Source organism: Calonectris borealis, unplaced genomic scaffold (assembly GCF_964195595.1).
Source record: "Calonectris borealis unplaced genomic scaffold, bCalBor7.hap1.2 HAP1_SCAFFOLD_164, whole genome shotgun sequence".
Classification (NCBI taxonomy): Eukaryota; Metazoa; Chordata; class Aves; order Procellariiformes; family Procellariidae; genus Calonectris; species Calonectris borealis.
The window spans coordinates 108,332-122,687 of NW_027441550.1; the positions used below are offsets into that span (position 1 = coordinate 108,332).

A 14,356-nucleotide genomic window follows, 5' to 3' on the forward strand; every position below is an offset into this window, starting at 1 on the left:
CTGCCATGCCGTGCCCTGCTCCAGGGAAACGCTTTGGGGGCAGGGAGGCAGAGGGCAAAGGGGAAATGGCAGCCCCCGAAGGAATCAGCATTGCCCGGAGAGCTGCCTGACGCCCACGCTTTCCAGCAGCCCAGAGGTATCTGCCTGGTTTAGTCAAGATGTCATTTCAGTTCCCACCACATCCTTCTCTTCAAAACGCTGTGTTTCTACAGACTATTTCATTGATCGTTGTTTGCCCTAAAATCTGATTGTTTCCCTGAGGCAGAAAAATAATAACGGGACTTGTGGGAACCACTGAGAGCTCTTTGCAGAAGATCAAGACTTACACAGGGATAAATACGCATTTCCAAAGACCAGAGGTCCTGTTTCCCGGCGAGGCTAGCAATAGGAAGAAGTTTGACCACAGCTCGGAAGAGCAAAAGTCGTGACCGTAGGGATGTTTCTGGTTCTTCTTTTCCACCCTGCCGCTCTGTTGGCAGTTTCAAGGGTGACATTTCCTCGTTGCCACGCTTGAGCTAACCGTGACTCCCTGGTGAAGGATGCCTTTTAGGCGGGAGGTTTTCCGCTAAGCCTGGAAGCGGAGAAGAGGAAAGGGACGCACAGCGCGTTCTTCCCTCCCACAGCTCTGCCTCGACACTGGGGCGGCGATTCTCCAGGCCTGCCGATATAACTGCCTGGAACAGGCCTGGCCCTTGCTTAGGAAGGGAGCTGCTGTGCTGGAGTCTCCGTGGGGCAGAAGCTCCTCGGGCTGGCCTGGATCCCCGCCGCGGTGCTCGCGGGCGGGCGCTCGCTGGCGCCCCAGGCCCTCCCCTGCAGCGCGCAGGCAGGGGAGGCAGCCGGCCGTGCGGGTACGGCAGGCACGGAGGGAGCGAGGGCGCCGACGGGCAGTTTTACAGCGGGGCTCGTCCGAGCGCCTCGGCAGCTCTTTCCCGCCGTTTTCCCCTCGGCGCCGTCCCATCCCCCGAGGCTTTCCACAGCGCCGTCTCAGGAAGCGAGACCCTCTGCTCCGGCCGCGGGGCTGCCGGGCCTCGTCTCGCACGCTGCCCTCCCCCCTCGCTCGCAGCTGCCGCTCAGCGCTCTCAGCCTTTCCTGAAGACGCTTCCCCAGCGGCGCTGCGGGGCTCAGCCGCGGCAGCGGCGGGTCCCCCACCGCGCAGCCGGGGCCGGCTGGAACCGGCTGGAACTGGCCGTGTCCGGCCCGGGGCGGCCCAGGCGTCTCCTCCCAGAGGCCGCCCCTGCAGCGCCCGGCGCAGCAGGCGAGGGAGAGCCCCCGCGGACCCAGCGCTGGGCACCGGCTGGGGAGGGTGGAGGCGAGGAGGCAGGGACGGCACCGCCAGGCGCTCAGGGCGCGGGCGCTGGTGCCGGCGGGACCGCACACCGCAGCCGCCTTCCTCCCGCATACTGACTTGCGGAAACCGGACTCCGCAATCTATGAGACTGTAAAGTAGGTATGTTTATTCAGCGCTGGGCGGCACGGGGGGTAGTCCCACCAACATCGTGCGCGCCTCAACGCAGCACTCACCATAAATATATACAGTCAGATATTACATATTCATAGAGTTTTGTAATACGCCTATACATACGCATGACCTGTCCCCGCTGTGTATTAAAATGAGTTCCAAGAAGTCATTTCCATAGACCCCTCCCCTCTGCGCTTGCGCATTGCCTCCTAGTGGTGGTCGTCGGGGGTCGTGGGGATGAAGGCTGGTAGTTCCTCTTCGTCACCGCTAGTGACCTTTTGTTCTTGCGCAGGCTCAGTTGTCGTCTTACTTTTGTCCATCCCGCAGGGTCAGTTTTAGCTGGCTTCTTGAGACAAGTTTTTAGTCTTTATCGGGAGCTGTCCTTGTGAGGCGCCTCAGTTAATTTACACCATAGCTAAGCCGGCCTTATCAGGCTGAGCCGGCCTTGTGAGGAACAAAGTATCAAGCCCCTACCTACTGATTCAATCTTCTACCTCCTATTAATCATTCAACTACTAAAATTCCTTAATCCCTTGTCTCAATACTTCCTTGAGACCCTTCACTCCATGAAAGCCACCTGAGGGGCCGTCAGGTCATTCAGAGAGATGCCGCCGCACTGCGTTAAGAGCCTTCTAAAGGGCTTACTGTTCATCTTGCAAAAACAGGTTTGTTTTCAAAGCTCCTAAGTAATATGCCACCGAATACGCGGCGCCGCAGATTCCTTCAGCAAAATACAGCCCAAGAAGCAGGAAAAGGAGGGTAAAAGCTTATCCGGCTTCCAATCGTTTTCTGCTAGAGAGGGGCACTGAAGCGAAAGCAAACACCGGCAGGCCCTCGTCTCTCTTCTCTTCTCATTGCCAGCCTTTCTGCCCCGCTCTCCGTTGCTCTGCCCAGGGCCCGCCACTGGCGGAGATCTTCGTCTCCTGGGAGGGCGGGGGAAAGCGCACAGCCTCAGGGTGCAGTGCCGGCAGCTCTGGGGAAAAACAAAGCACGGCCAAGCCCGTGAGCAGGGAGGAAGACAAGCCACTGACGGAGCTGCCGGGCCTGTGCAGCCTCCCTTCGGCCTGCTTCCATCTCCCCAAAAGTGCCTGCGGTGCTTTGCAGGCGAAGGAGGGGCTGCGGGCCGTGGCCAGGCACAGGGCTTCCTCTCCTGGGTCTGTCTGCCAGGGGAGGCCTCGGTGCCGGGGACAGCGCTTGGGCGAGGTGCTGCAAAGCCCGCGGAGCGTCCGTCGAGGCTGTGTGCCTGGGGGTGACGGTGGAGGCAGAGGACGGGCAGGCCCTTCGCCAGCCACCAACCGGCCGAGGGAGCAGCCAGCCCCAACAGATCGACCCCTCGGGATGCTGGCCAGGCGTCAAGGGCACCAGTGCGGGCGGGAGCTGCCGGGGACCAGTGCCTGGGAGAAGAGGGGCTGGCTCCCCCACGGGACTGCTTCCCCAAGGCGGCCGCGCGTCTCGGCAGCAGGCTTTCAGCCTACGGGCCGGGCTCCCGACAGGCCCTGCTGGGCTGCCGGCTCCCTGCCCCTCCCACCAACGAGCCTGCCCAGGGAAAGGGAAGAGCGGATGAGTGAAGCGGCTCCTCGGCTGGGGCCCCTGGGGCTTCCCCCAGGCCCTTCTTGCTTGCCCCGCTTGGCCTCTTCCTCCTGGCAAAAGGAGGCCCCTCGGCCGGGGCAGGGTCCCCGGGTCGCTGGCGTTGCCTGCCAGGGCTGGGGAAGGGGCCCTGCCAGTTGCTACCTGCTGGGACTTGGTCTCCTCCGGATAAGGTACCTTGCTCTGCATACTGCAATGCAAAATGTGTCAATGCCACGGAAAGGGTTTGCCTCTTACTTTGCAAGTAAAGGGGAGCGGGGAGCTTGGCACAACCGCCAGTCTGAGAGACACAGCCACTTTCATCTGCTCTGAACACCGGAGGAGTCTTAGCCCATCAGTACAAACAGGATGAATCCAGACCTTCCCTTTACAGCCTCAGTGTGCTTTGAAGTTGTTTTGAACACAGAGAGATGTAAAACGACAAAATATTCTCATGCCTTACTCCTTCTCAGGAACTGATCCCTTTGGCATTTTCAATATCCACAGGGCAATACAAACCAAAAATCAGTGGGACCACTTTTTTCCTCCCGAATATTCTTGTCTGACCAACAAACCCCTTGTTTGGAGAGGCTGGATCCCTCCTCCGCCCTCTCTGGGGTACCCCTGGGCTGACACTGGGGAGTGCTCCAGGTCCGCCTGACTACAGAAGCCACTCAAACACAGGCGGTACAGTCAGGACAACAGGTTTATTACCCTGCTGCAGGCTGCACTGGGCAGGTACGGGGCTGCTGGACTGGGACCCCCAGGAGTCCCGGCCTCATTCTTAGCTGCACCTTCTATTCCCTCTTTCCCCCCGTTTCCTGACGCTCTGCTTTCATAACTTTTGTCTGCTACTTTTCCCCCTCACTGTCTTACTAGTTCAACCCCACGCCAACTAGATTACTCCTTTCGTGCTCTGCCAACTCCAAGTTTCTCACTTTGTTAGAAGGTTAGTTCAACCCCAAGCCAGTGAGAGCTTCTGTAAGCAGTGAGACAGCAGACGCCACAAAAAAAGTCTATCCCCTCTGCTGCCCACCCTAGAAATCCCTAGAAATCTCTAACGGCCCACAAGAGGAGCAGCCTCGCTGCTGTTCGGATCAGTCAGCCAGGTGAACACGGGGCTCTAGGACACACCGAAGGGCAACGGGGAGGCCCCCAGGGGACATGAGGGCAAAGGGGTGCCCGGAGGCACCCCGAGAGCACCCAGGTGCCCAGGATTGAGCCGGCCCCGTGCCCCCCCAGGCGACGCCCTGCCCCTCCCTGCCTGGGCGGCGGGTCACAGGGGGGCCCTTTGTGACCTGAGCACTGCATGTGCTCAGCGTGGTTGCAGCCCACAGCCCGCAGTGTCCGGCAGGACGGCGACGAGACAGGGCAGGAGCATGGAGCCGGCGAGGAGCCCCCGTGCACAGCCCACGTCTTTTCCCACCGCCCGTCGGCAGCCCCGTGGCACCAAGGCATTTTGCCGAAGCTTCCCCCTTCCCCACCCCTATCCCTTTCCTCCGTCACGCAGGATGGCGGAGAGACCCCCCAGCCGCCCCAGGGTGGCCTGGGAGCAGGGCGGGGCTCCCCAGGAGAGCAGTTCTCCACCGGAGCCCTACGAGGTGTGCATGCTCCAGCCACTGCAGATTGGTGAGTGAGGGGTGCTGTTGGTCTGGGCAGGGCTGGGGCCGGCGACCGCACCCTGCTCCGTGCCAGGATCACGTTTCCCCGGCATGCTGGCAGTGGGGGTCCCATGGGTGGTGGGCATGATGGTGCCTGAATGCTGGGGCTGCTCAGGGCTGGGAGCTGGCCCCAGCACTGCCTCTCCCAAGGAGGGAGAGAGCAGAGGGGACCAGCTCCTGCTCCAGGGCACAGGCAGCGAGAGGCAGCGGGGTTGGCAGGAGGCAGCGATGCTGTGGGACGGGGACACCTTTCCTGCCCATCTGCAAGCGAGTTCCTCAGCCCGGGGCACCGGGGGCTTTCCCTGCCGCGCCACGCTCCCCCGCATCCAGCGCTGACACGCGTGGGAAGCATGTGCCAGGGGAGTGGGCATGGGGCTGGACAGAGGGCAGATCTCCTTCCTCTGCTCTCCTGCCCCCGGACCCTCCCTACCGCCCTCCCTGCCCTCCTCCTTTATTAGATGCCAGCTGGTTACCTGTGTACGACCTGGCTAAGGACAGCGTGGACTTCATCCTGGCCTTTGTCAGCAGCCCAGAAAAGGTAACCACGGCCATTGCAAATGCGGCTGTGCCAGCCTCTGCTGACAGGGGCTCTGCTGCCTGCTGCCTGCTGCCGGAGGTGCGCTGGCTGGGCAGAGCTGCTTCTCCCAGGTCTCCCACGCGGCACTGCACCCCCAGGGCTCCGGTCCCGCTGGCCATGCATCCCCCCTCTCACGCTCCCTGTTTGTCTCTCTGTTCCCCCGGCTGCCAGGACGAGGGCCAGAAGACAAAGTTTATTCAGGGGATCCACAGACTGTGCACAACCGCCAGGTCCCATGGCTTGTCACAGGGCCTGGATCTCTTCTGCCACAGCTACAACCTGGTGGAGAATATCAAGGTGAGGGGACACCCGGCGCCTCCGGGGAAGGGGGCAAGGCCTCCCGGCACCGGCACCCTGTGAGGACAGCGCTTGGGCACGTCACGGGGCTGGTGGCACTGGGTGCTGGCAGCTGCCAGGTCCCATTCCAGCTGTGCTCTGCAGGTGCTGCTGGAAGAGGAGCCCAGGGACCAAATCGACACGACTCTGCGACTTGAAACCATGCTTGTCATCAATGAAATGAGGTACCTGCCCATCTCTCCTGGGGACCCCTGCCTCAGAGGTCCACGTCTACCTGCACTAGGCCTCGAGGCACGGCTCCCAGCACCGGTGTCCAACTGGCCCCTCTCTCTCTTTGCAGCTCAGTGGACACAGTGCTGGAGGGCAAAGAGAAAAGCCTCCTAGAAGCCTGCTTCTCGAGTGTCTTCTTGCTTCCTCCAGACGATGAATACTGGAACACGTGCAAGGGCAGCCTCTGCTTTCGGGTAAGTGCTGGGTGAGCTACAGCAGCCCCCAGTCCCTCTGGGCCGCTCCCTGGCCACCCCGTGCTGTGGTATGACCAGAGATCCAAGGCAGGGCAGGGTCTCGGCTTTGCTTTCCCACCCTCATCCCTTCGTCCCCTTCCCCTGGGCCTGGCCACATCCAGTGCCGCAGGCTGCTCTGCACGCAGCAGATTGCCTGCCCTTGGGTCTCTCCCAGGCACCGCCAGGCAGCGCGGGAGTCCTCCCTTGCCTCTGGGAGTTCACATCAGTCCCCCGGGGGTGAGAGGGAGAGCAGGAAACGCTGCCACAACTCTTGTCGCCCTTGCAGACCCTGGCAGCCATGGACACCATGCTAGAGACGTTGGTGCTCAGCTTTCCTGCCTCCAGACTCAGCGAGGAGCTGCAGAATATCTTCCAGGTCGGGCATGTGCAAAGAGTGGGCTTCACAGGGGCGGTTCCTCACCCTGGGGGCAAGGGGGTGCCCACTCTTGAGTGGATGGTCCCAACCCCGGTGCCGTGCTGAGACAGCATTGTCGCCTTCGTGAGGCGAGGCGACCTGGTTCAGGAACGGCACGGCGACCCCCCTCCCCGGGGCGCTCGGGCCATCGACTCGCAGACACCAATGTGGTGGACGGCAAATGGCGTTTATTGGTAGATAACACGGTGTTATATACCTTGGGTTTACGACGTCATTTCCGCCTGCTTACTTCACACCTAAATGCTACTGGCTATTAGGGGAGGGGGTCCTATCTTTCCGTACAGCGCGATATCTTCCGGCCGCCTGATCCTAACTACCCACACAGCATACTGCAGGGGGGGTGCCCACCTCCCTCGGGTAACCAGGGGCTGCCCACCAGGCTCTTCCGGAGCACAGCGCCTGCAGAGGGTGGCATCTGCCTTCCTGCCTGGCCGCGAGGTTGGCCCGGGGGATTTGCCCCAAGCCTGCGAGCCCCGCTAGGGCAGGAACCCCACCACAGCCTTTGCTCGAGATCAGAGGAAGCCTTAATGGGCTGTGCGAGGCCAGCCCAGGAGTTCAGCAGTGCTGCTTCTGCTGGAGCAGCTGTCTGCTCCCAGGGCACACCAGCAGCTTCTCTCTTCCCAGATGCTGCTGAACTTCACCAACTCTGAAGGCGAACAAGTGCAGGAGAGAGCCCTGGAGAGGATTGGGGTGCTGAGCCGCCTCCTGGCCAAAAACCCCACACTGGAGGTAAGGAGCCAGGCACCCTCCAGCCAGGCCGTCTGCCCCTCCCTGCACACCAGAGCAGCCTGCAGCTCTCCCCACGGGCGGCTGCTGCCCAGCGAGCTGCTTTGGGGGAGCCGCAGCCGGCACGGCCCTGCAAAGCCCTGACTCACCAGGGATCCAGCCCTGGACACGCTCTTGGGTTCAGGGCTTTGGCACCAGCTGCCTGCCCTCAACCCTTCTGCTGTTCTGCCTCCCTCGCCCAGGCCTGGCACCGCTGTGGAAGAGACATCTATGGCCCTGTCTGCTATAGAGACATCCAGATCCCAATCCTGGGACAGGTGCTGGGACATCTCTTCCTTTTCCGATTTTCCACGGAAAGTCCAAGATTTGTAGCTTTGGATGCTCTTTATTGCCTCTATGGATTCATCAATAAACAAGAAAGTAAGAGAAGTTGTGGTGGGCTTCATCCCTCCGCACACAGACATCTCCTGATAGGTCTGCTTCTCTTCCTGGCCTCCTCTGCCCCTCACAGCTGCTTGCCGTAGCATCCCAGCTGTCATTCTGCTGCAGAAGCTGAGTGCTCTCCTGAAGTCCACCGTCTGTTCTCTGCTGCTCTCCTTCCTCCCTCCTTTCGGGATCTTGAACCCCACGGTTTTGTGGACCCCACAGCCAAAGCTACCACTGATTACCATGTCCCAAAGCCATGTCTTCCCTGTTAGTGAAGAGCAGATCCATCTGTGCATCACCCCGGCTGGTCCCTCCACTGCTTGTAGCAAGAAGCTCTTCCTGACGCCCTCCAGAAATCTCCTTGACCGCTTGGGTCCTGCCATTTTGCAAGCAGATCTCGGGGCGGTTTGGTGAGCTTGCTGGCAAAGCTGCTGTGTCTTACTGACCCTTCTGTGTTTCCCCCGCTCTTTAGGCAGATCAGTGCTACGGGACAAAGCACAACCTGCGAGCAACTCCTTGCTGTGGTTGCACTCCCGCAGAGACCTTACCATGGTAATGAGCTTCCCCCCGCCCCCGCCGCCTTGCTGGGACTCTTGTCCGTGGCTTCAGCAGGGGACTTGTGTGAGCAAAGGCATCCAGAATCGGTGGGGCCGGCGGGGCCTCACTGTCCCTGGAGAGAGGGTTCCTGCTGTCCCCGAGCAGGGACGATGCAAGGGCTGCACTCCAGCGTCCCAGCAGCAGCTCCAGCCCTCCTGGCCACCAGCAAGCCCTGGTTCATTGTAGGGCCAGCACACCGTGCCCAGGAGCCCTCCTCACCCTGGGGGCCCTCTCTTCTCATCCTCCCCGTGCAGTGACTGCAGCCCCTGCTGCCAGCTTTCCCGCGGGTACTGCCGCCAGCACTGCCGGGCATCTCTTGCCGCAGCTGCGGCGCTGCCCAGCTAAGCAGCACCACCAGGGCACTCGGTGTGACATGCCTTCGCTCCCTTCCTTCCTCCCACAGAGGAATGGAAAATCCTTCACACCTGCTGAGAGGGCAGGCGTCGTCCTTGTGGCCATGGAGGCGATGAGAGACTCCAGCATCTTTGACAAGGAGGCGGCAAGAAACGTGCTGGATATGGCCATGAGAGACCCTGACTTCTGGCTGGCGGATGTAAGTGGCCCGTGGCTGGATTGCCCTGCCCTTCAGCCCTGTCAGGCCTTGTTCCTGCCTCCATCCTCCCTCCCAAACCCAGGTGTCTCGAGCACCTGAAGCCGCCCTAAGGCAGCAGAGAGGGACGGGAAGGGCAGCTGAGGAAATGGCTGCACCCCAGTGGCAGCACCATCCTCACCTGTGTCCCCTCCAGGTGCCAACGATCATGAGGGGCATCCATGAAAAACTGGAATGCATCAAAATGGATTCAGTCCGGCAGAGCATGGAGTCACTACTTCTCCTGCTGACCGACCGGCACCCCATGCAGGTGGCCACGAGCCTGTGGCAGTTCTTTCCACCAGGAGACAGGTACTGCCCCCAAGCCACGAGGCCTTGTTCCCCGTGGGGAGAGGGGCCCAGAGACTCTCCAGCTGCCCGCCCAAGGAGCACTGCAGGACACCCGCGAGGAGCAGGGCCCGCCATCCCTCCACGCTTTCCAGCCCTGCTGGGCCGGCCTGGCCTGCAGCAGCCAAAGCTGACCAAGCCAGCCCGGAGCCCCCCCCACGCTCCTCCCAGCCCCTCGGGGAACACCACCTCAGCCCCCTCCTGCTGCCCAGGGCATCCCAACCGAGGGGCAGGGTCTGCACCCCGCTGGGCTGTCCCAGGCCACGCTGCTGGGGTGAGGCAGCCCTGCTCTGACAGAGCGCTCTGGCTTGCAGCGCTGGCATGGCCATGTGGGAGGTGATGCTTTCCATCCCCCAGACTTTGGAGAAGATCTTAAGGAAGTTCCTCGGCTTGCTCCGGCACCGGTGGTTGTGCAGGCTTCTCAGCTCCTTCACAGAAGGCACCTGCGGGCTTCACTTGGCTGTGAGTTACCAGAAAAGGCCTTGATCGCCTTCAGCGAGCCCTGCAGGCTCTGCCAGTATCTCGCTCCTGTGTTTGTTTCAGCTGATGGTCCCCAGGGAGTTTGAGTCAGAGGATGTCGGTGACGAGTCCCACGTCCAGAGCTATCAGAGGCATCCAAGCCTGGTGATGGTCCAGTTTCTCGGAGGCCTCGTCACGCTGTCAGAGAGACCCGACATGGTGAGCAGGGCGTCGTCAAGGGGAGCCATGTTGGCAGCTGGGGGCTGGGGCAGTGGGTAAGGCGGTGGCTTGGCCTTGGCTGGGAGTCAGGCGGTGGGGTGACGGCTCCAAATGCCCTCCCTGCCATGGCGGGGCCTGGTGGCTGCCTGGGGAGCTTTCCGGGCACGGGGGGTTACCAAGCCATCTGCCCCTTCGGGCCTGTGGGAAAAGGGGGTGGCTGAGCAGGGGACAGGGAGGCTTTGCTTCCCTGCCCTCCCCGCCCTACTCCTGCTCTCCCGCGTCCCCATCAGCGTGCCCATGGCCTCCACCTGCCAGGAGGCTGCCGCAGAGACTCCTGTGCCACCACCTGCCAGGAAGCCGGACGGGAGGCTGGTGCCCAGTGACCAGAGCATTTTTGCCAGGGTGGTCTTTGACCGTTTCACAAGAAGGAAACCGTCTTTCATACAGGCAAGAAAAATGCAGGTCCTCCTGCCACGCATCATGGAGGTGTTCCAGGAGGGCGACACAGATATCAAGATGAAGGCCCTGCTGGTCTTCAGAAATGTGATGGGTCACCTGAAGAGGAAGGAGGCCAGCCTCATCGCTGTGCAGCTGGCGGGGGAGCTCCTGCCCCTCTTTGACGATGTAAGGCTGATGGGGGAGACTGAGCCCCGCAGAGGGGCACTGGGCAATGGCAGCTGCCCTTCAGCCCAGCCCTGAGGGCAGCACTCGGAGCAGGGTCTGCTCCCGCGGGCTCTCGGGGGATGGCTTCTGGGCTTTGCAGCCCAGCACAGCTTCTCCTTGCTGCAGAATCTGACCCCGGAGCCTCTCCCCTCACGTCAGCTACGGTAACGGCCCTGCTCAGGGCAGGGAGCCGCTGGTGCTGAAGTCCATCCTTCCTCCTTCCTACCAGGAGTCCAGCCCACTGCGAGAGCTCTCCATCTGCCTCTTCAGAGACCTGGTGGAGTCAGTGGTAGGGAGCGGCAAGAAGAGGATGAAGAACTACGCGCAGAGCGTACTGGTCCGGCTCTTCTTTCGCATGAGCGACCAGACCGACAGCATTGCCAAGGTACAGATTTCAAAGCTGACCACTGACAGAGAGAAGGGCGTGCTGACACCACACGGGTGGCCTGGGCATCAGGGGCAAGGGCTGCTGGCAGCTGGCAGCCCTCCTCCAGTGCAGCCCGCAGGAAGGGTCCCTGCAGACCCAGCGTGAGCAGGGGCGGAGAAGATGGCACGGACATTTCCAACACCCGCCCTGCCTGGCCCAGCAGGGCCAGCAGCAGCCCGTGCCCACCGAGGCCTGAACACGCGTGTCCCTACAGGCTTCTCAGCTGTCCCTGCAGGTGTGGAAGACCAGGGCTTTGAGCCTCAAGTCCTGTCCCCCAGGGCTGTGCCCAAGAGACCCCCAGATGTTTGGGCCAGGGCATGTCCCAGTTTCCTAAGGCCACGATCGCCCCAGGAACAGAGCCCAGAGGAGGGGGACGCCAGGTCTCCTTCCCCAGGCTGTGGTGCCATCTCCCAGCTTCTGCTGCTCCGCAGGCCTCCGGGGAAGCCCTCCTTGCTGTAGCAGAGCTCCTCAAGTGGAGACAGCTCAAACACCTGCTGCAGACACAGCAGACATGGAGGATTGGAGAGTGCTTGGTGAGGACAAGCCCCAGGGCCTGGGGACTGAGGCCCACCTGGGCCTTGCAGTGGGATGGAGGGGTCTCAGCACCCGTGGGACCCCTCTGCCTGTGGCTCTCTCTCAAACTCACTCCCACAGGGCTCCTGGCCGGGAGAGGGGAACGGCCTGGGGGGGAAGGGGAAAGGGGGTGCTGGGAGGAGGGACTGGTCCGGCCAACTGGGCAGGGACTGTGACATGCCCATACCCTCGTGCTCTCTCCAGCTGGCGCAGGACAGGAGCAGGGCTGAAGAATACTGTCATCAGAGCCTGCCATACCTGAAGGACGCTCAGGCCACCCTGCGAGAGGCGGCCGTGAGGTTCATTGGTGAGCCACAGCCCCCGGGGTCCCTCTTTTGGCAGCCTGGCCCCACTCCCTGCCGCTGCGCTGGCAGCAAGGAGCAGCCCTGTGGCTGCCAGAGCCCCGGCCTCCCCGTGCAGGGCCTTGGCCTCCCCCTCCCAGCCCTGGCTGCCCACGCAGGTGGGCTTGGTGGCCGCCTTGCTCAGTCCCACCCCCTCGGCCACTGGTCTTCCCTGGGGTCAGCCCTGACGAGGGGCAGGAGGGCGTGCAGCCCAGCCGGCAGGGCCGGGGGCTGTGCTGCTGGGAGCATGCTGGGGGGCAGGGGTCTGACGACGCTCTGTGCCTAGGGCTTGCCGCGCGGCCCCTGAGGGACCAAAGCAGGGAGAAGCTGTCTGAGATCTGCAGCGGTGAGTAGGGGCTGGTGGGGCAGGGGACAGAGCCTGGGCAGGGTGCTGCCATGCCGTGCCCTGCTCCAGGGAAACGCTTCGGGGGCGTTTGGGCCATTCCTGGGCAGACACGGCGGTTCATCTGGGCTCTGTTTCTTCCTGTCGCAGCCCTTCAGACCTTGGAGAAAGACAGCGACCCCTCCATCCGTTCCCTGATAGCTCAGACTGTCCTCCTGCTGGGCTCTCCGAGGGAGCAGCCAAGATGAGGACGCACCCTGCGAGCACTGTGCTGCTGGTGCTGCTAAGGCAGGCGGAGGTGCAGCTTTCCTCAGGAAAATGGCTGTAGTTTAATAAAGCTGCAGCAAGAAGCCCAAACCCACGGTGTCCTTCAGATGTGGAGCGCCCTGAGCGTGCTGAGCAGACAGCGTCATTCCTGGCCTCTCCCGCTGCCTGCAGGACAGCTGCCCCCTCAGCACGCCCTGGCCCCAGCCTTGTTTTACAAGTTCACCCCTCGGTGAGGCTTTCCCCAGAAGCAGCCACGTTTGTTCACCCCCTGGGGAAGCCTTTTCTTTAGGGAGGCAGAGGGCAAAGGGGAAATGGCAGCCCCCGAAGGAATCAGCGTTGCCCGGAGAGCTGCCTGACGCCCACGCTTCCCGGCAGCTCATGGCAGCACAGCACCCACTGACCCAGGGTGTCCCTGTACCAAGCTGCTCGGGGGAGGGCAGGGGAGGGGAGGTGCTTATCCCAACCTGCCCCTCCAGAGACATACCAGGGCAAGAAAAGGTGCCCACTCTCTGCCAAGCTTACGAGTTGTCGTTCATCCTGGTATTCAGAGGTGGCCGCCTTTGCCACACTCTGGGCTTGCACGTCCTTGATGTGAGCCAGGGGAGGAGTTTCCCTGCGGAGAGAAAGGAGCTGTGCCCCCGCGGCCTGCCCCATCTCCTCTGGGGTGCTGCGACCGGGCTCCCAGCCCTGTGGGCAGCCGGGAAGCTCTGGCCGTGCCCAGTGCCATCAGCCAGGCAGTGGGGCCACGTGCGCCAGACGCTCCGTGGCCACCTCCGGAAGCCTCAGCAGCAGAGAGCTCTTCACCGCCCTGGCCAGCAGCTCCCTGCTCTGGCACCAAGCCCAGGCCGTCCCCTTGGGTCCTTGGGAAACCTCTGCTCCGCCGGCACGAGGTGGCCGGTGCTTCAGCAGGGAGAGAAGGAGATGACGGGCTGGAGCCCCAGGGACGCCCCGTCACTCCGCTCTCTCCAGCAGCAGCAGCGCCATCAAACCTCGTCTGTGCTGGAGTCCAGCCCTCCTGTCACACCTGCATTTTCAAGAACAGCAACGCCTGTGACCCAGCAGCTTTGTCTCCAGCACCGTCTTGAGTTTCCATCAGGCACCCAGAGGCTGTCAGAGCAGGAGGGAATTATTGCGTGGTCCAGAGCCCCCGAATCACGGGCTCGTTACCACACAGTTAAAGGCTTTGGGAAAAACCTACAAAGCCCAAATGTTTCTGTTTATACCCAGTTCCAGAACGTGGAGGAAGAGGACCTCTTCCTTTCAGACATACCTTGCTATTTTAGTCAAGGTGTAGTTTTAGCTCCCACCGCATACTTCTCCTAAAAATGGTGTGTTTCTACAGCCTACTTCTTCTACCAGCGTTTGCCCTAAAAAAGGAACAAAAAGACCAACTAGCAACAAGCACAAACAAAAGCTTAAGAACCCTGTTATGCCCAAAACAACACAGGTTTTGCAGTATGGACAAAGCCTTCCAGATTGAAATGAAGGAATCTTATAAAACAGACAACTCAGCAGTAAAACATAACGCTAAAGGAGCGTGATACCCAGCAAGCACACATGCTGCAGAGAAGCGGTAGAAAGTGCTGTAAGACAAAAACATTTACCTTCGCTAGTGTGGTTTTGTCGTGCTCTCCCAGTGACGAGATTTCACTGGAGAAAATGAGCCAATGTTTCAACTGACATGAATAGAACAGAACAGAACAGAACAGAATATTTCGGTTGGAAGGGACACAACAACGATCATCCAGTTCAACTGCCTGGCCGCTTCAGGGCTGACCAAAAGGTAAAGCGTGTTATTAAGGGCATTGTCCAAATGCGTCCTAAACACCGACAGGAATGGGCATCGACCACCTCTCCAGTAAGCCTGTTCCAGGATTTG

At 61.3% G+C, this 14,356-nt stretch overlaps 1 protein-coding gene across 1 annotated transcript; it reads left to right on the plus strand.

The window, feature by feature from the left end:
- Positions 1-10,826: 10,826 nt before the first annotated feature.
- LOC142077152 (maestro heat-like repeat-containing protein family member 7) lies at positions 10,827-12,630 on the plus strand. Its single transcript, XM_075139319.1, has 5 exons — positions 10,827-10,911; positions 11,385-11,486; positions 11,731-11,833; positions 12,154-12,213; positions 12,361-12,630. The coding sequence occupies exons 1-5, from the start codon at positions 10,837-10,839 to the stop codon at positions 12,456-12,458; spliced, it is 438 nt and encodes a 145-aa protein (XP_074995420.1). The 5' UTR covers positions 10,827-10,836; the 3' UTR covers positions 12,459-12,630.
- The last annotated feature ends 1,726 nt before the right edge of the window (positions 12,631-14,356 follow it).